This window comes from Mustela nivalis (assembly GCF_964662115.1).
Source record: "Mustela nivalis genome assembly, chromosome: 2".
Lineage (NCBI taxonomy): Eukaryota > Metazoa > Chordata > Mammalia > Carnivora > Mustelidae > Mustela > Mustela nivalis.
The window spans coordinates 173,424,489-173,444,367 of NC_139021.1; the positions used below are offsets into that span (position 1 = coordinate 173,424,489).

General features: G+C 51.0%; 2 protein-coding genes across 7 annotated transcripts in view; both read right to left on the reverse strand.

Moving 5' to 3' along the window:
- Positions 1-994: 994 nt before the first annotated feature.
- SPMIP5 (sperm microtubule inner protein 5) lies at positions 995-9,039 on the reverse strand (the record flags this gene model as incomplete). Of its 4 annotated transcripts, none has more annotated exons than XM_082719087.1 (6): positions 8,880-9,039; positions 7,030-7,095; positions 4,645-4,863; positions 3,064-3,250; positions 2,442-2,545; positions 995-2,320 (listed from the first exon to the last, which is right to left on the reverse strand). In XM_082719087.1, the coding sequence occupies exons 2-6, from the start codon at positions 7,082-7,084 to the stop codon at positions 2,175-2,177; spliced, it is 711 nt and encodes a 236-aa protein (XP_082575213.1). In that variant the 5' UTR covers positions 7,085-7,095; positions 8,880-9,039. The 4 variants fall into 4 exon arrangements, with proteins under 4 accessions (XP_082575213.1, XP_082575211.1, XP_082575212.1 ...); XM_082719085.1 differs by lacking the exon at positions 8,880-9,039 and adding an exon at positions 8,506-8,570; XM_082719086.1 differs by lacking the exon at positions 8,880-9,039 and adding an exon at positions 8,298-8,495.
- Positions 9,040-10,017: 978 nt separating this feature from the next.
- Positions 10,018-19,879, reverse strand: part of HSPA12A (heat shock protein family A (Hsp70) member 12A) — a 155,504-nt gene continuing 145,642 nt past the window's right edge. For 2 of the 3 annotated variants that reach the window (XM_082719026.1, XM_082719028.1), the window contains 5 exons: positions 19,791-19,877; positions 19,135-19,239; positions 18,006-18,264; positions 15,025-15,128; positions 10,018-14,124 (listed from right to left, as the gene is read on the reverse strand). In XM_082719026.1, coding sequence (XP_082575152.1) covers positions 13,487-14,124; positions 15,025-15,128; positions 18,006-18,264; positions 19,135-19,239; positions 19,791-19,877 — 1,193 coding nt within the window. In that variant the 3' untranslated portion in view covers positions 10,018-13,486. The remainder of the gene's footprint in view (positions 14,125-15,024; positions 15,129-18,005; positions 18,265-19,134; positions 19,240-19,790; positions 19,878-19,879) is intronic. The other variant, XM_082719027.1, reaches the window with a different exon arrangement.

Here is a 19,879-nt window from a genome sequence, read left to right on the forward strand (position 1 = left end):
CAGTCCTTTGAACAAGATGCCAGCTACCCTCTATTGACATGTGACTTTTTTCCTGTAAACATACAATCTCAAGAAAATTAAAATCTTTAAAATAAAGATTTTTTTTAAATAACATTTTTGTCCTAATTGTGAAAACAATACATGTGTGCTGTAGAAAATTGGAAGGCACTCAAACAAGAAAATAAAAATAACTAACGATACACCATCATCCAAATAACCACCACAAGCATTATGGGCTAGTGTCTTCCCCCCTCCCCCCACTGTTTTAAAAATGAAAAATTAGGATCACTGTGTGTGTGCACATGTGCATGTGTACATGGGTTTATTGTTCTCATACAGTTTTATGATCTATAAATATCTGTCCGTAACAGTAATCTTCTATCACATCATTGTTGGGTAGTGGGAGAGATGGTAATCCCAAATCCTGTGGGGTTTGGGCTGCTGCTTTGTTTTGTACGACAATCACCCTGGACATCCATCTTTGGCTGTTTTTCTGGATGAGAAATCATGTCTGGGCCAGGCTCCTCTGGCTGGCGGGTGAACTATGCAGGCCTCTGCTCACAATAAACGTGTTTAAATGCAGGAAGCAAAATACTTGACACTACAAGGGAAACTGATTACATTGAAATAGGATCCAAGTAATAGGACAATTCTGTGAACCAACCACGTGCATCTTTTTTTTTTTTTAAGATTTTATTTATTTATTTGACAGAGATCACAAGTAGACAAAGAAGAAGGGAAGCAGGCTCCCGGCTGAGCAGAGAGCCCAATGCGGGGCTCAATCCCAGGACCCTGAGATCACGACCTAAGGCAGAGGCTTAACCCACTGAGCCACCCAGGTACCCCCCAACCATTTGCTTCTTTAGGCACAGACTGAATAGCCGTATGTTAGAGTGTCGATACAGTCGCTCTAATAACTACATCATTATACAGTACGATCAACACTAACATTTTGTGACACTGCACGCAGCAAAAAGTCATGATACGGACGGATCTGTGGCTTCTATCAGGCCAACGGGACGGGATGCCTGTGGTTTGTTGCGTTAAGTGAAGGGAATACTAAATCACACTTGGGAGGTTTGTAAAAAACAGCTGAGAGGTGACTTTTTTCTCACCAGAGTCCTTTGTACTCATTAGAGTTAAAGATTTGGCATCTGATTTCTCTGCCCTGGGCAGGTCTCCCAGGAGCCGAGTGCTGTACTGTTTTGGCTCTGCCCGTTACTGAGCCTTTGGACGTCTGCGATGGTCTCGCTGCTCCACGAGCTGCATCTGACATCTTCTGAGGGCTGCTGGATGCCTCAGCCTAGGACTTCTTTGGAAAGGGGCTCATTGCAGGTATAATGAGCTAAGCTTAGACACGCTCATCCTGGAAAAGGATGGGCCCTAATCCTGGGTGACTGGCATCCTTATAAGACGACCGCCATGTGAAGACCCAGACACAGAGGGGACGTCACAGGACCATAAAGATAGAGATTGTAGTTATGTACCGAGGAAGGCCGAGGATTTCCAGCAAACCACCAGGGGGTGGAAAGAAAGAGGTAAGGAAGGAGTCTCCCTTGAGGTTTCCATATTAACACCTTGAATTTGGATTTCTGGCTTCCAGTACCATGAGGTAATACACTTCTGTTGTCTTATTGGCATCCAGTGTGAGGTACCGTTACAGCAGCGCTGTGAAACAAATACATCTTGTGTCCGCCAGTCGGGGTCTCCTGAGGAGTGGGATTCTGAAACACCAGGGTTGGGTAGGCATACCGTCGGGCCACCAGGTCAGGACCCAAGATGGCTGACAGGAACCGCTGGTTGGTTAGTGGGCTGGGCCAGGGCTTCCATAAGAGCCTGATCCAGGTGCACAATGTTACCTCAAGGTAAGGAAGAGATGAATCTCACCCCGGCTCTTCTCAAGGTCAACACAACCTAGGAACCCCCAGTCCCCACAGAAACCTTCAGCATGCCGAGAAGTAGTTTCTTTATTCCCACACCGCAGTGAAAGGTCTTTATCATTAATGACATGCTGTTGCCAAACAGATAGCGAGCTGGTGGCAGCTGAAAGGATTCTTAGGTTTTGAAATTTTCCTAGGGCCTGTTGGGTGTGGGGGAGGGGCTGGTTCTCACGCAAGAGTGATGAGTTTCTGAGTCCCCTGCTAAGCTCCCCTCTCCTCGGCAGGCTGTCTGCCTCAGCTTTCCGCATACTTTGCTGAGAACAGTGGCTCGAGGTAAATCTTCCCGCTGCACGACATATTTGTCCCTTGGGCACAGCCACATGTCACTGGAGGTCTGGGTTCCTCGGTCAGGGGTCTCCCGTGGGCAAGACAGCTGCCACCTGGAAGAGAAACCATCCTGACGAGTTGCAGGCCGACAGCACCGCTAAGCAGGGAGGCTACTGCAAACATCTCATCCCCTTTATAAAAGTAGCAGGAAAGAAAGAAAGAGCGCTCCCTTACCTGCGACAGAAAAATCCAGACAATTGGGTAGCAGCGATCCTTCATGCTGCAAAACTTTTGGAGAAGGGGCGGAAGGAGGTTGGGTGGACCCCTTGCCATACATTCTAAAGGACAAAAGTCATAGACTTACTCCTCTTTTGAATAATAAAGAAAAGAAATACAGTCTGTCCTGTGTGAGCACAGCAGCTTACTTTCTAATCCTGATGGGGATTTATCCTAAACTTAAAGGATTTTCATATCTCCATTTCGCAGGAGGGAAAACTGAGGCCAAACAGCCCCCCTCTGCAGGGCCCTACCATGCCCCTCCTCAGGACTTAGGTTGTTGCCAGGACAGGTGGCCCGGTGGGTTTTTACTTTTGGTCTCTCCCTGCAACCAGCAGAGACCGCAAGCAGGCTTCTGGAGAATGCCAGGTCGGGGTGGGGGGTGGGGTGGAGGGTCGCTGCTTCCCGTGAAGGCCTTGCTATTACCAACAAGGCCCCTTCTGTACAACAAGCCAAACAGAAAAGCAGCCGTAGAACTGGGGTGGGGCCCCTACAAATGCCCCCCCAGCCCAGCCCCAGCCCTGGTCCTGGTTCTCGTCACCTGTGGCTGTGCCCCACGCCAGCCCCACGCCGGACTCACTCCTGAAATGGCTTCAGGTGTGCCCTCCTGGCCTGCTCCATGATGCCCAGGAAGTCCCTGTAGCAGTTTCTGGCCATGACAGTGTACCGCGTGGCGCAGCCTAATTCGGTGACCCTGGCTCTCGGGAGGTAGCCAGCCCAGCCCGGGATCGGGGGCTCGTAGAGGGGTTTCTTGATGTTTTTGCATTCTGTAAAAAGATAGCATGCTTCCTGAAGGCTTTGAGAAGCCACCCAGTGGCTGCTCCCCAGGTAGCCTGCACCCTTACAGTTACCCTGGTGAGCCCCTAGGCCTCTAGAGGCCTTCAGAGCGGCTACCCCTGGTCAGTTGATTCTGTGAGCCAGGGACCTGGATAGGAGCTTTCCGAATACCCTCGGAGTTCCTTCTCTCACATATTGACTCCACCTTACGAACAGGACACGGAGGCCTTGCAGAGGTTAAAAGAGTCTTGGTCATGGTCACCCGGTAAGGAGGTGGTAGGACCAAGCTTCAAACCTGCACCTGAGTCTCGGGTTCTTTGTCTTCAACAGATCCTGCTCCTCATTCAGATTAATAAAAAAGCTTCACACATTGCCTCTTGGATAGTTTACAGAAAAGAAGCAGGAGAAGCATCCAGGTCAGAAGAAAGTACATCAGGCTCAGCACCAGGAATCTGCCTTCAGGTCATGAACGATTCTGGCTGGCTGACCTGGCCCAATTCCCACTGGTGAGATCAAAGATTCCTGTCTGCCTGCCTCCTCCAGGTGTGGTCAGAATAGAATTAGGCCACTGAGTCCCAGAATCAGAGCCAGAAGGCACTATGGGAAGCATCTAATCCATCCTTCCCTGTGCTGGAGGAACGAACTACAGCCCAGAGAGGGGAGGCCATGTGCCATAGTTCACACAGCAAACAGTTCCAGAGCTGGCGAAATCTCAAACTCTTGGGCAGATGTTCTTTGTTATGATTCGGAAAACTTTCAAGCACAACAAATGTGTGGTTAGCCGTCCCACAACTATAGTCCTAATAATAAAGACAGTTCTGGAGTCCATTACTTTTCTTATAGGCCTTTAGACCTTAAGAACGGTCCAGGACAAATCATCGTGATTAGCCTTATAGAATCACGTCAGAAGTTGGTTTTGTCATTGTTATCATGGTTGTTCTCCAGTGCCTGCCACAGCTGGATTCCAGCTGAGGACTGACCTCACTCAGACAAGGGCCATTACCTCCGCAGCCTCACTTTCCCCATCTCTAAAATGGGAATAATCATGTTTGACCTCTTGAAATAATGGTGCCCAGCACAGGGAAAGCAACCCCAGAGCGTCCATCCTGAGACAGCAGGTGCAGTCTGAGCGATCGTGGCCACATGCAGGGGGAAGGGGGTCTCCATTCACAGCACCCTATGGTCTGACCAGGACTGGGTCGCTCTCTCCCCCAAGAGATGTTTCTTTCTCACTGGATGAAACCAAGCCTTTCTGTCTTGCACCACACCGCCTGGGGATTTGAAAGTGGGTTGGACTCCCTGTTCCCTGGGCCAGCCCAGTGGGCCTGCTGGGCCCTGCACTTGGGCCCCAGCAGAAGGGGACTGGTTTCTGGGGGGCTGGTACCCAGACTCAGGGGGTGATATTGCCGGTAATACTGGTGCAGCGCCCGCAGGACGGTCTCCTCGGAGCAGACGGGCTTCAGCCTCCGGGCAGTGGCTACCGAGCAGTGAAATTCCTCCATCTGGTTTTTATAGCGCTGTGTGATCTCCTGGAAGATCTTCAGACAGTGGGCCATGCTGTCCTTGCTGGTGGCCTGCTGGCAGCAGAGGTAGGGCACGAAGCCTGCAAGAGCCAACGAATGGGAGCCTTCAGCAAGGCCGTCGGAACCTACAGATGCTCCCCAGAGTCCCAGCCCGCTCTGTGGCATTTCCTCCCCGGCAGGACAGCACTGCCTTTCCCCAAAGGCCATTAATACAAGCAGCGCTGCTGTCTGCACCGCACTGGGCCCTCCCAAGGCCACACACACACAAAAAATGACCTTGGAGCTGGGGAGGGAAGGCCCATTTCAACAAAGACGATGACAGTAATATTCTTTGATAGCAAAGTCCCTGATGTCAGTCTGAACCACAAATGGGGAAAGCATTTAATGGGCCAAAATGATAGTCTGAGGAGTAATTGAAATTATTCATCTTTTTTAGAGAGAAAGCTTATTTTCCTTGACACTTCCCAAATGCAATTTGGGACCCTTTTTCCTTTTTTGTCGGACCATCAGGAGATTGCGGGGCTTATTAAAAGCTGAGGCCTATTACACAAAAAAAAAGGTAAATTCATTATCTGTGGGGCCCACCCCCTAGAACAATTTTTTACCACTTCCCACAAAATAACATATAATCACTACAATTAGTATGGGGTAAAACACAAGTATTTATTTAAACTGGAGGCTGAATCCCAGGACCTACACCATTGTCACAATAAAACTAGTTTTTGAAAGCACAAAAGGAAGAAAAACTGGTTAAGAACTTGGTTTTCGATGGGTAAACAAAAATAAATAAATACCTCTCACTCGTTACTGAAGCCCCACATGTCGCCCGCGTCCCGCAAGAAAACTTGATTTCAGAGTCAAGAGTAGCAACCCTGCCTCCCACATCCTGCGAGAAGCCACTTCTAGAAAAATCTGATTATGAGGCTGTTCCAAAGCCCTCCACCCACCAGAGAGGCTCCTCAACCCTGGGGCAGTTAAAAGATACCCTAGTGTTGTTGGGGGGGGATCGTAGGAACCGAGGGGTCCTGGTGACTGGATAGATTTTATGTAATTGTATCTATGTACACACAGAGGAATTCAAACTACCTTCCCAGAATCTTACTAAGGGCCGGGACAATCTTAGGAGAGACCTATCGTTACCCTGTGTAGAGGGTTGAAATGGTGTCTCCTGAATAGATATGTCCCAGTCCTAACCGATGGGTCCCATGAAGGTGACCTTATCTGGAAATAGGGTCTTTAAGGATTTGGGAATGAGATTATCCTTGTCTGGGGAAGGGCCCTAAATCCAGCTGTCTCTGTCTCGGTCCCCTGTCTAGTGTGGCCAGCTGGCTGGGCCAGGACAGGCACTTGTGTTTTTTAGGACACTTGTTGAAAATACTCTGTTATAAGAGAAGAGAGAGGGGGATCTGAGGAAGAGACACTGAGGTGCAGGGCAGAAGGCGCGAGAAGAGCCGTGGGAAGACCAGGGGGTGGCGGGGGCAGAGATTGGGGCCATGCTGCCGTAAGTCACCGAACAGTCAAGGCCATGAGAAACTGGAAGAGACAAGGAAGGACCCTCCTCTAGAGCCTTCGGAGAGAGCATGGCCCTAGCGACACCTGATTTCAGACTGCTTGCCTCCAGCCCTGGGGGAGGATAACCATCTTTTGTATTAAACGGCAGGCCTAAGAAACCAATACACGCATTTAATAGACATTTTTACTCACTGCAGAAAGTAAGTTCTCAGTAACCCAGAAGCCTGAGGACAAGAACCTGTAGGTAGTGACCGACTATCCCTGTTTGCCAAGGACTTCGGGGTTTCCTGGGACTGAGGACTTTCAGTGCTAGAACCAGAGCCATTCCAGACAAATCATTTGGATCATTCTCCCTCTAGGGGACCCAGGAAGGAATGGGACCCTAAGAACAGTCCTAGTGCAAAACTTGAGAAAGCTCCCTTGGGAAAAAGGACCTTATCCATTGCATCTATCCCTTATCTTGGCCCAAAGGCAATGATACCCATAAAGTGCTTCCCACAGGCCCAGCCACATCCTGCCAGACCTGGCCTGAGTTCGATCTCTCCATTAATTTGAACTCAGTTATCAGCCATCTTCAGTAAGGGAGGTTTTCAACAAGTATCTTAAAAAGCTAAAGGGCACGCCCGTACTGGCCCAGCCAGTCAGAAGGACACAGACAGTGGACCAGGGCAGGGACGGCAAGCAGGACCGTGGTTCCCCTGCCAGGCGCATCCACAGGGCACATCTCTACTTACCACTGTAGCCTGGTGTGATTGGCAGATGTCTCATGAAGGTCCTGGAAGACTCCATGATCCCGCTCGCTGTTAATGAAGGGAAGAGGGAATGAGATGATCTCATCCAGGGTCCTTGCCTCGGAACTCACTGTGTGTGTGGCCGGAGCCCTTGGGAGCAGAATGACCCTGCCCGGGGGTGCTGGGACAGAGAGGCAGTGCCGCCGTCATAACGCAGAACCGGCAGGCGTAGTTGGTGTCAGTTATGAAAACAACAGGTGTTCCCCTATTACATGAGTTTACATACATATGGTCTGATCGCCATCCGCGAGCGTCTCCCTTCCTGGGACCTCCTCCATCCAGCAACCCGCCAGCCAGCCGGCCGGCCAGCCATGGTGAACCATACACACACTGTGGCCAACAATGGCGATGCAGTTAGGAACATATAGATGAGCGGGACCCAGAAGCCCCCCTGTGAACCCCTGAACCCCAGAAGAGGGAAGAGATGAAGAACTCCCACTCCCAGAGCCTTTCTCCCTCCAGGGGGAAAAGGTCACAAGCAATGGGGATGTCTGCTGCCCCTCCCCGCCACCCGCCCCTCCTCAGGACAGTGGGCAGTGTCCAGAGACATTTTGGGCTATTACAATTGGGGGATGGGGCGCTACTAGTACCTAGTGACTTAAGAGGCCAAGGATGCTGTTAAACATCCTACAGGACACTGGGCAGCCCCACAAGGAAGAATTAGAATAAGCTCTGGCTGGAAGGGCTCAGAGGTCCCTAAGAGCTGGCATGGAGTCCAAGATGGGTGAGCAGAGGGTGGCGGGGGCTGACCACCTGGCATCGGTTTATGCGGCTACTGCTACCCCAGCCAGACCCCCTCCCCGTTCCGGGATGGCTTCTGGTCCCAGCAAAGGGCCAGGTCCTGCCCCTGGGCTTCCGCTGATGCTGTCCAGTGCCAGGTCTCCCAGCCGATTCACCTCTCCGAAGTGGGGTCTTCGAGGCCAGGATGGGTGGTCTCGGGGTGGAGCGGAGGGCGACGGTCCGTGTTTAGTCAGCAGTGGTGGGAATTTTAAACACGCTCACTTACAGGACACTTGCTAGGACACCGCTGACAGGGGCCTGCACTCCTGTAAAACCCTCGCTGCCCTAGGATTAGTTCCCGTTTCTGTCTCCCACTTACAGATGAGGGGGAAAGGCACCGGGAGGCTAAGGAACTTATTCGAGGGCTCTCCCATCCAAGGACCTATGAACGGACGCAGGACATCCACATTCTGAGAGCAGGGCTATGTTACCCGAAGGCGTGGCCCTGGCGAGGGGGCGGGGTCCGGTGAGCGTGTGTAGCAGCCCCGGCAGCTGCCTGGAGGAGGTGGAATCGGAGAGGAAGAGCGTGGACAGGATGTGTGCTGGGGGTGGGGGCCCTGAGGGGTCGGTAAGCTCCGTCACAGCTCCCGGCCCCCTCCTGCCTCCTGTCCCGGGGCAGCCGCAGTCCCGCGTCCTCACCTGGACCAGCCCGGATCGCTGCCAGCCAGGCCTCCTGCCCTCCAGGCCGACCCTGTCCGCCAGCGCTCCTGGCCTTTGTGCGCTCACCAGCCCCACCCCACCCCCGGGGAGGGGGAGGAAGGGGAAAGGAGGGGCCGGACCCTCCCTGCTACCCCTCCCCCTCGCGAGCCCGCCCAAACAGGACGCGAGCCCCCCTCCCCCCGCCGGCCTGGGGCTTGGGTCAACCCGAGTGGATGGGGGGTCCTTGCCGCCCCCGCCCCCGCCCCCGACTCCGCCGCGCTCCCCGCTCAGCGTCAGCCCCCGGGCGTGAAGTTCAGGGGTTTCCCAACAGCTACTTGGCCTCTGAAGTTGTTCTCCTATCTGATTCTTGGTACCTGGTCTCCCCGCGCTGGGCCCCTCTGGGTTTTGGAACTGGAGGGAGAGCTACGTGAGGATCTAGGTCACAGCTGCCTTTTCTGCTGTTGACCAGCACTGGCGCGGCCTGGGGCGGGGCGGGAGGTAAGAGGGTTGGCACCCCGCCTTCCTCTCCGGAGTCAGAGCGGCAGAGAGGGGTTGTAAGGGGGCAGCAAGCAGCCTGGGAGGGAAGGAGAGGCCTGTGTGGGTGGGGACTTCCCATCACACTCCTCCCCCTAGTCCTCCGTCTTCAGAGAGGAGGAACAGGGAGTGGGACAGAAAAGGGGCAAAGCACCAAAATGAAGAGGGCGGCGCCAGGGAAGTGGAGCCATCCTGCTTTCTGATCATCCGCATTTTGGGGGAGCTAAAAGGGGCCTGAGCTTTCATCTCACTGGATTGAAGCCAGGATGCCCACCTGCGACCCAGACAGCGAGAATGAGGGCCTTTCCAGACAGCTAGTACCAGGGGGGCCCTGTGCTTACAACTGACCCCTGATCGCCCAAGAGCACTACCTTCCAAGGGATCTGTTTGTTTCCCTGCCTCCCCGCCCCCACCATGCCCCACACCTACTTCCTGGGAGTTGAACCTCAGATGAAGGCTGGGGGAGCTGCCCACTTAGGAAGGAACCATTTGAACCCCCGTGGGTGTCCTCAGGACTCCACCACAGACTCTCCGGAAGCTACTAAAGCCAGCTCTGGAGGATGACCCAGACACAGAGCCTGGAGTCAACTCAAGGCTCTAGTTGACAGCCCATCTGGCGTGCCTGCCAGGATGGGAGGGCTAAGCCCCATCTGCTTTGTTTTCAACCATCTGCATTTGGGTGTGGTACCCTTGGTCAGCCGCTGCCCCAGCTCCTCTGCCTTCTGTCTGCCTAGCCCACTTTCTGTAGCTTGGAGGGAAAAGGGGCTCATGAACATGGATGAAGCCTTGGTTCCCAGCAAAGGACCCAGTCTTGTTCGAATGAAAGTTAATTTTAAAAGCTTGCAACATTTAAGAAAAGACCTGAAAATCAGTCTCCATCGGAGTGAGACGGGGAGGAGGGGGAAGTCAGAGATGATACATCCATGATTCCATTCACGAATTCATATGCAGAAAAAAAAAATTGGGGGCCACACGAGATCCAGAGTTTTGCTTTATTAGACATCTGTGAAGACAGAGCTTGCAGTACAATCTCGTCACGTCATGAACAGCTGCAAAGTTCCGTGGAGGGTGAATTCATCTTGCAGCGAACAAGACCCCAATGGCTGATATTTTAGAATAAAGTTCCATGTTCCAAGCAGATGAGAGGTGTGACATAGCGGACAACTTTTATACGAGTCATCCACTTAGTCATTTCTCAGCATAAATACGCAGCTTACAGCTACTTCAACTCTACAATGTGAAATTCGATCTTCGACTAATAGTGCACTTGGACTCCTGTTTATATGGGCGCATGCGACTCTTTGCCACCCTGGCAATTAACCAGACCTAGACTCTAAAAGCTAAACTTGATCTAAATAACATCCTAGGGGGCGGGCAGGCTCTGCAATCTGGACTCAAGCTTAGTCCAGACTCAATCTGGACTCAATCTCCGACTCTGGGCGAGTGCCTGTGTGTCTCCTTCTCTTCCCTGTCTTGTCTGTGACTTGTCTGGCATTCAGCATTTACTACTGCCTGTGTACAGAGGGCATTTAGAAAAGCAATCCTTCCAAAGTTCTGCTGCGAAAACACGAACCTCAGATAATATGTCAAGGACGGCTGAGAAATGGTCAAGACAACAGGCCTTTTAGGAACTTTCTAAGATCAGAAAATGTGTCCGCGTGTATTTATCCAGTGTTCTCATTCTAGAATATTTCCGTGGGCAGGAAGGAGAGGAGGGATGGATTTCGGGAGTCCCTTTAAGAAGACTGACTATCGGGGCTGCATTTCTGGGGCCAGAACAAAGTCCAGTGAAGTTATCACCCCCTCCAACACCTGCTTGCCACGTGCAGAATTCAACCAACTCGCTAAAGAGAAATCAGACAAAGAGATATCCTCAGTGCAAGGTGGGAAAGGTCTTACATTAGCCAAAAAAAAAAAAAAAAAAAAAAAAAGACTTCACTAAATTACTCATACATACACTTAATTGAGTGGAACGTCTGGATTTGTGCACCACTCAATCCCGTCCTCCAACCCTGCTGGACTGACAGCCCTGCACATGGAGACCACGCCGGACCGTCAGAGCAACTGCTCTGCCCCATGAGAAGAAGTCGACCCCCCTGCAGGGATGCACAGAGTTTTCATATATTGTCCTGCACAGTCACGTGGCGCCTAGAACCAGCATGCTCGGCTTTCAAAGACTGGAGGGGAAAATCAATACATGATTATGCTCCTTTCAATATAAACTGTGAGCCTTTGGGAAGGATGTGAGGGAAGCAAGGTCTGACGAAGCTGTGGATCCCGCTGGTGTCCCCCTTTTCTTTTTCCAGAGTATTCGGAGCCTCGGCACCTCTGACTCTGGCTCGGTCCCGCATACATAGTCCATAAGCTTAGTATCAGGTGCAAATCGGTAAGTAAGTGCAATTAAAAAAATGAAGCCATGGGAAAAGAAAGGCAGCAATGTCATCAACAAAATTCAAAGAGCATTTCTCCCTTTTTTTTTTTTTAACAAGAAAAGCACATTGTAGAAATAAAGATTCTGTACAATATTCTAATATCATATGTACATAAAATTATATTATAACTAACTTGAGAAGTCTTATTTGCCAAAGTATGGCTGGCAACACCAAAGAAAGACCCAGAACATTTAGCTTTTGAAGCAGAGCAGGCAGCAAGAGAGCCCCAGCAAACACACCTGTGTGCCCAGACGTGCAATCCCGCTACGGAGGGAAAGGACGGGTCTTGCATCCTCTAGGTCAGCGGCCTGTTCATGTTTCACACTCTAGCAGGGAATTCTGCAGCAGGTGGTGTGGAAAGACAAGTTCAAATGAAACTGGAAATGCTATTTGGAATCTGCGTCCCGGCCATGGTAATGGATTTGCGAATCCAGCTTGCCTTCCAAGCCAGCGCCTTAGCGCATCCTCCGTTCCTTCATTATGCATGCCTCCAGGGATTTCAAATCGGAGTGAGCTCCAGCAGACACACCAGTTGGTTCCCCAGCTCGTTCTTAGGGTCCCTTCCAACCTTCCTCCTTCGCAGGCCCAGGCGTGAGGGTGAACAGAACCACCCCCAAGCCACGTGGAGCCCCAACCCCACTCAGACAGGGCAGGGCACGGACCCCCCGGCTCTTCACTTGGAAATCCTCTCCCCAAGGGGGGACACTGCAGGCGCTGGTGTACGCTTCAGCTTCCAACAAAACCTGAAGTTAGGGGTTCTCAGATTCCCATGGACCCACGGTCCTCTGTGGTGTCTACTAAACATACAAATCCTGTCCCCCACCCTGAGCTCCCCAAGACTTGACTTCAATTTGTAAAAGGAATAGGATCCAGAAACCTGCTTTTAAGAGGCACTCAGGCAGTTCTCTCCAGGGGGGCCCACAGATCAGCTTTGGAAAGACCTGGCTGAATTCATCATGTATAGACTATGAATTCCTTTTAGTTAAGCTTTAAAAAATGAAGATTTTAGAGAGACCTTTCATAGTACAGACTCTCTACCCATGTATCACCAGTGTATTCTTTCTGAAATGTGGTACTGTGGGGCCAAAACTCCTTGGGAGATGAGGGTGAGGGGGGACTTAATTTTAAAACATGGACCCTTGTCAAGGTGAGGGGCTGTTCCAGACTCCTGGGCCGGGGGATGGGAACAAGGCAAACTACACGCCTACCCCACCCCCCCTCACCTCCCCTCCGCACAGAGAAGCCTCCCCAGGATGACTTGAATTACTTATGGATTCAGAAATCAGGATCCAGCATCGGGGAACGATGCCACAGCAGATGATCTGGGATAAATCAGCAGCACCTAAATTCCGTTTCCCTCCAAGCAAGCGTTCACCTGCCGAAAAGGGAACGTGTCAGCTCTCCCACTCACTCGAATCCTCGTAGATGAGCTCAGGCGATATTTAACTCCTCCCTGAACCTATTCAGAATGGAAATTATGAGAATCTAAAATAGTGCCCAGCGTGGGCAGGCCTCTGCCGCCGGGTAAGCAGGCTCCCAGCTCCCACTGAGTCCTCGCTTTCCATCACGGGAGGACAAAAAGAAATGAACTGCAGATAAACCGCATTTTATACTGACTGCCATCCAAAACACGTAGAAAGTCTCAAATAGACGAGGCCACCCTAACAGAGATCCGTTCAAAGCAAGCTGGGTGACTGCTACAGAAACGGGCTGCACCCCTGCGTCGGGCGGCTGTTTCACCACTGGGCACCTATGGAAACCGGCTGCTCCCCCAGGATCCTCAGAATTCTTATTCCCAAACCTCAAGCTCCATTTCCGACAGCTTTTTCTGACTCCAGTGTGCCCTCAAAAATCCCTAATCATTTTTTAGCCCTCGTGGTTCCCATCTTCCCTGCTGAAATTCAGGTGGGCAATGCTGAGGGTCAAGGACAGAGAAAGAACAGTCAGGGTTGAGGTCAGCGGATGCAGGGGAGCGGAGTCCCAGGGAGGGCAGGCGGCGGGGTGGGGCGCACCTGTTAGTAATTTAAGAAGTCAATCCCAACCTTGACGCTCTTCGAGGTGGCTATATCCACGGCCGTGGCCTTGATCTCTGTGTCCCCGAACTGCATGAGGGTCTGGATCTCCCTCCGGGCGGGCACGGCGGCGCTGCTGGTCCCCGTGAGGTCCAGGCGGAGGGTGCCGCACTTCTTCACCCCCGGGTCAGTGATGAAGCTCACGTCGTCGTGCTCGGAGCTGTAGATGTTGATGACGATGACCAGCTGCGAGGGCTTGGCCGGGGTGTAGCTCCGCTTGACCAGCTCCCCCAGGGCCACCGACTGGTCGGCGGAGATGAACTTATCGAAGACGTCGGTGCACCAGCGAGTGCCATCCTTCACCAGCAGCTTCTCGGGCGGGTGCTTGCCCTCCACGTAGCGGTTCAGCACGCCCACCCCGTAGGTGAGCGGCGACCGGCGCACCTTGATGACGGCGGGGTCCAGGCCGAAGAGGACGGCGCCCTTGAGGATGGTGAGGCCCACGTCCTGGGGGATGATGATGCGGCACTTGTCGCCGAAGGCGGCCTGCACCGCCTGCTGCAGGAGGGGCGCCTCGGCAAAGCCTCCCACCAGGAAGAGGAACTTGACCGTGGACACCTCGGGCTTCTGAAACAGGTCCCCTGAGAACGAAGAGGAAGGGACAACGTTCTGGCACCCAAAGCCAGCTGGCTAGGGGGACTGGTGGCCCCAAGAATGGGGCGGAAATAGACCAACCCCTTGGGCCCCCCCCCCCCGGGGGACAGATATGGCTGAGCTGATGGGACTGAAGCTTTGTAGAGCTGGTCTGGGGTTTGCACACCAGGACGTTCAGGAATAACGACCAAAGCTGCTGATAAGTAGAAACTCATTTTTATGGCGAGATAGTGATGGTTTTTTAGGCATCGATGAAGACTCCCAACATTCTCCCTGCCTGGGGTCCTCTGAAGGCAGTCATGGAAGGGTGTTCTAAAAACCATCCTTTGGTTTTCAAAGGGGTTTGATTTGGTAGGTGTGGGGTAGGAAGTGGAGGGGGGGGCTGGGATATTTAAAAAGGTCCCCAGTGCGTGTCCCCAAGAGAGGGCCATGGAGGTAGAACAGTGACCACAGGGCCAGAATGTTTGCCCCCTTGTGGGAGACCTTTCCATGCCCACATGACTGGTCCTCCTCCCCAGCAGAGATTACAGATCCTAAGGCATCCCGACCAAGCAAAGACAATCCATTCCCTAAGCCCTGTCACTCCAGGAGAATAATGCTGCTGAGCTCCCAGCACCCTGACTTTTGAAGTCAAAGTCAAGGCCAAGGTGAAGACAGGCTCTGGGCTGCTTTATAGTGCCTGCGGAGAAGCATTTGGAAAGCCTGTCTCCAGGCTCCCACACACATACCCAGGCCCCGTCTGCTCCTGCCCAGGCCCCAACCTGTGCCTCTCAGTCCCAGAGCCCCTGCCAACCTGACTTCACACACACTAGATAGTGATGCTAGAAAAGTCTGTCCCCCTTCCTGGGTCTGCCCCACTGAGTGGCCGAGCACTGGCTGATACTTACGGAGATGCTCAATGATGCTGTCAATGGTTGGCTTAAAAAGAGCGTTCATGGCATCTGGACTCATCCTCAGCATCCCTTGTGAGGACCACTTCACAAAATCCACACTGCGGGGGTGTGGCACAGACAGAAATAAGCAGTGAGTGCGTGAACGATACCCAGTCTAGGTGCACAGAAGAGCTGTCACACTAGAGGGAGCAGAAAGGCTCCAAAGTCCCCGGAAATATCCTCAACTGCCAGAACCTGGACCCTTAGTTGCGCAAAAGCTAAGACTCAGCCTCTTCCATGTCCCTTGGGGTGGTGGAAGCCAAAGTCCAGTGCAAAAGATAGGGAAAGAATGAAAGGGGTCTTTCTCGTTTGAATGACAACACGTTTTAATCGAGCAATAGTCCGATTCGAGTCCATTAAAGGCTCATGGGGTGCGTCCACTGTGCTGCATGAGACCATGAGCCTGGGGCTCAGGTCCATTCCCTTCAGCCCCGCAGGCACCTGTCCCATGACAGTGATGAGCCCAAGCCTACCGGGATGCTCCCTTCTCCGTCAAAGGCGCAGAACATCCAAAGCAATGCCATGGAACAGAAAGAGCACTGGACTGGGAGTCAGGATCGCTGGGCTCCAGGACGGCCTCCGCCACCCAGAGGTTATGGGACTTTGGGGGCAAGTTGGGTTGCCTTTTCTCTGAGCCCTAGTCTCTGGTCTGGAAATCAAGGATAATACAACTTGTCTTACCCCCCTCACAGGGGTTGTTGTGAAGATGAAGTTCAATGCCACATCTGTGAAAACACTTTGGAAACTTTCTGGCACTAAAGAAATGCCAGAGACTGTTTGTTACAGCACATACCAGCCCTTTCTCAAGTTCAAAGAGGCCAAGAGAATGGGGTCTCTGTCCGTAAAGCAAAGCATGCATCAGCTGCTTCCTAGAATCACAGTCGAGACGCTGCCGGGCTCCCTGACCAGGCAGCCTTCCTGTGGCCTCAGCCGTAGGACAGTGTGGGATGGTGTAGAATGAGCCGGTGGCTGGTTGTGGCCAGTCTTCCCCGAAGGAGAGCTGACAGGCCCCAGAACTATGGGAGCAGACTTGAGATTCAACTTGGAGAATTCCCCTCTGTGGGGGTGGCTGGTGGACAGAGAGAACATGAGCATAGTATGAGTCTGGCCAGGACCCTGCTCCAAGGGCAAGAAGACCTAAAATCACATCAGCTTTGTTTCTTTTAAACAGAACCCAGGCTTCTTAGAGAAATGGCCAATTGCCGGTCTGGGATGCGGAATATACAAGATGAGCCAGGAGCGTCTTTTCTAACTGGAAGTCCGACCAGAAGACCAACACATTGAATCAACGGGACACAGAAGCCAACTTGAAGGGCTCCTACTGGCCAAGATGGGGCATTCTGACTATCCATCGGGATAAAACTGCCCTAGTTTCATATACATCAACTATGCCTAAATCCATGAAATCTTAACGCTACTCCGCTTGTGTCCCCACACAAAAAAGAAAATGCATTTGTCACTCAGGAGAATGGTAGGAAATCAACCCAGTATTTTTTAACAAAAAATTTATAAATGAAAGGAAAGAACCAAGCCTATATCTTGTCTTTCCTATGTGAAAGTCAGGGCAAGCAAAACCACTGAGCAAACTTGAGTCTGACCAAATCTCCAGCTCAACCTGCCAATTTGTAATAAATAAATAAATTAATTAATTTAAAAAATTAAAAAAAAAAATACCAGGAGGCCAAACATGTGATGTGGACGTGCACTGAGCAAAAACCCCCGACTGGAGGAAACGCTATGGGACAATCAGCTTTATCACTTAATAAACCATCAGGAAAAAACAAGAGGGGGAACCTCCATATTAAAGGGAGTGAAGGGCATATCAGAGAATTGCTATGTATAGCCATCTTTTGGATATTAACGCAAACTGAAGAAAATTAGAAGACAATGGGAGAAATTTTAATGTTAACTGGGTATTTGAGGATATAGAAGAATGGCTTGTTTTAAGTGTGATCATGATAATAGTGTCAGGGCTATGATTTTAACATTACCTCCCTTAGAGATACGTTCCGACATATTTATGGGTTAGATGATGGTCAGATTTGCTTTAAAATGCGTACACAAGGGGCGCCTGGGTGGCTCAGTGGGTTAAAGCCTCTGCCTTCAGCTCAGGTCATGATCCCAGGGTCCTGAGATCGAGCCCCGCATTGGGCTGTCTGCTCCGTGGAGAGCCTGCTTCCTCCTCTCTCTCTCTCTCTCTGCCTGCCTCTCTGCCTACTTGTGATCTCTGTCAAATAAATAAATAAAATCTTTAAAAAAAAATGTGTACACAAGGATTTAGGTTAGCTGGAAACTGACAGCTGTTGAAGCTGAATCATGAAGGCTCATTTTGCACAAGAAATGTTTGAAATTTTTCACTCTAAAAAGACTTTGAGAAACTTACAATTTTTGTCTATTAACTTTGTAATTCAGCTTTAAAACAGCTTCCAAATGTTCATTTTTGCAACAAGCTGAACGACAAACACTTGCCTGCAGCCAAGGGACTCAGAGTAACAGGAAACCCGGAATCCCATGGGATTCGTTCAACAAAAATTTATGGAGAGCCTGCTATGTCTGTACCAGATTCTGGTGCAGATACTGGGGATACAGCAGGGACCAGAACCCACAAAATTCCCTGCTTTCACAAAACTTAATTATTAGTACCTAATAAAAGCTGACACACACACACAGTACTCTCCAGGTCCCAGGCATTGTGCTAAGTGCCAAGGTATGAATTCACTTCATCCTCACGACAAACCTTCGAGGTAAGTGGAACCATCATCTCCGTTTTCCAGATGCAAAACTTAAGAACAGAGAAGCTGAATCACTTGCCCTAGGTCAAACAGCTTCTCTTAGGACTAGAAGGCAGAGTCTACACCCCCCCACCCCGCTTCTTCCCTCCCATCAACACCACCCACCCTCTAGAATGGCTTAAGCCATTGGTGAGTCCAACTCACTTGCTCTTCCTCAAGGCGTGCTCCACGCTGTGCCCTCGGAACTTCTTGTAGTAGTCGATGAAGGAGAAGGGCAGGGTGATGTTCAGTGGGTTAGTTCGGTCTGGGGCAGCTGCCCTTTTACGAGACTCAAATGCAATCATTAGGTCAACCCAGGCCGCCGGACGCTTGATTTTGAATTGTTCGATAAAATCCTCTCCGAATATTTTACACAGAAGTTTTTCAAACTCATAATCTACTCCTAAGGATCCATAGGGTCCACCTGGGTCAGGAACAAAAGGAGAGCCCCCCATGTTAGAAACTGCCAGACTGAATCCAAACTCTGGGCAACTGCGTACCCTGTGTTCTTCTCGGAAACTCCAAGTACTGCGACGTAGACCCAGTTCGCCAACAGACTGCAGCTCTGAATTTTTACTTCTGCTTTAAAACCCTTGGGTTCTTTTCCTACCAGGTGGAGAAACTTTTTCCTACAGAATTACCTGTCAACAAGCTGTTCAAAAGCCATTACATTTTATTTTATTTTTTAAAGATTTTATTTTTAAGTCATCTCTATACCCAACACGGGTTGAACCCCAAGCTGGAGAGTCGCATGCTCTACCGACTGAGCCAGTCGGGAGCCCCATAATACTACTTCATGTTAAATAAAATGGATACATATAACTAAGTAGGAGCATCACAGTATTAACGCCAAAGAAATCTAAGACAAGGCCTGAAAATCAGTAGGCCCACCTAGATCCCCGGATCTGTTAATGACTCATCCTCCCACCCCCCACTGAGGGAGAGAGCCTGTGCCTTGCTTTGGCAACTTTGATCCAAGATCAGGTATCCCACGACCTCCCTAGAAAGCTTAATCATAGCTTGAAATCACAGGTGACAATCAGGGGACCATCAGATCCTTCCAGAACTTTCAGAAAAAAAATTCCCGTGTCTAGGAATTTTATGCCAAAACCCAAGTTATGGTGGTTTGTGTTTTAGAGAACATTTAACTGTGTTTTGCTCCTCAGTTCCACACAGGAACCCTCTCGGCCTAGAACCCCACGTGCCGGGAGCAAACCAAGAGAAGGAAGTACCAAGAGAAATCTGACATGAGAGAATTGTCAGGGGTGAGAAAATCAGCCATGCCGGGGCTCACCTGTTGCTTTATATAGTTCTTTCAGGTGTCCCTCCGGTAACCGTATCTGATGGACGGTCAGGTCTACGGTGCCCCCGCCACTGTCCACGACCACATACTTGTCGCCTGGGACAAAGACAGCCATCCTTTACACAGACCGCTTGTCAGCCCCATCTTGGTATTCCCAGCCCAACACCCATCAACACTTCTCAGGAGCACGACGGCTTTGCACATTAGCTGCACAGCAAAGTTGCGTGTGACTGAAGAGAATGCAGTGATGTCTGCCCAGGAGTGCCGGTTACCAGGGACGATAAAGAACCTGGATGAGGGGATCTTTAAGACAGAAGCCTTCCTGCCACATGCCGCTGCATCCCTGGCATGTACAAGCACACAACTCCCTGCCAAGGTTATAACACCATAAAATGACCTCCTGTTTAACACAAGACTTAATCCGGAGCTGGACAGTTCCAATTCCCACTTCGCTTCTAAAGAGTCTGTATGGTTTTATAACATGCAGAATTATAGCTCCAAAAGAGCTCTCCTTGGGCAGGTGGTCTTTAAAACCACCTGCTTCCAAACATTTTCCCCAAGTGCCAAAGGAACCAACAGGAATGCATTATTGCTGGCAGCACACAGAACAAATCCAGCAAAGGGCAAAGGATATTCAAGGACGCTACCTTCCTCCAGCTCCGACCAGATTTCTCCTATGACATTCTCCACCAAAAAGGTCCGACTCTGCCGATTACGCCGTATGTGTTCCTTAGCT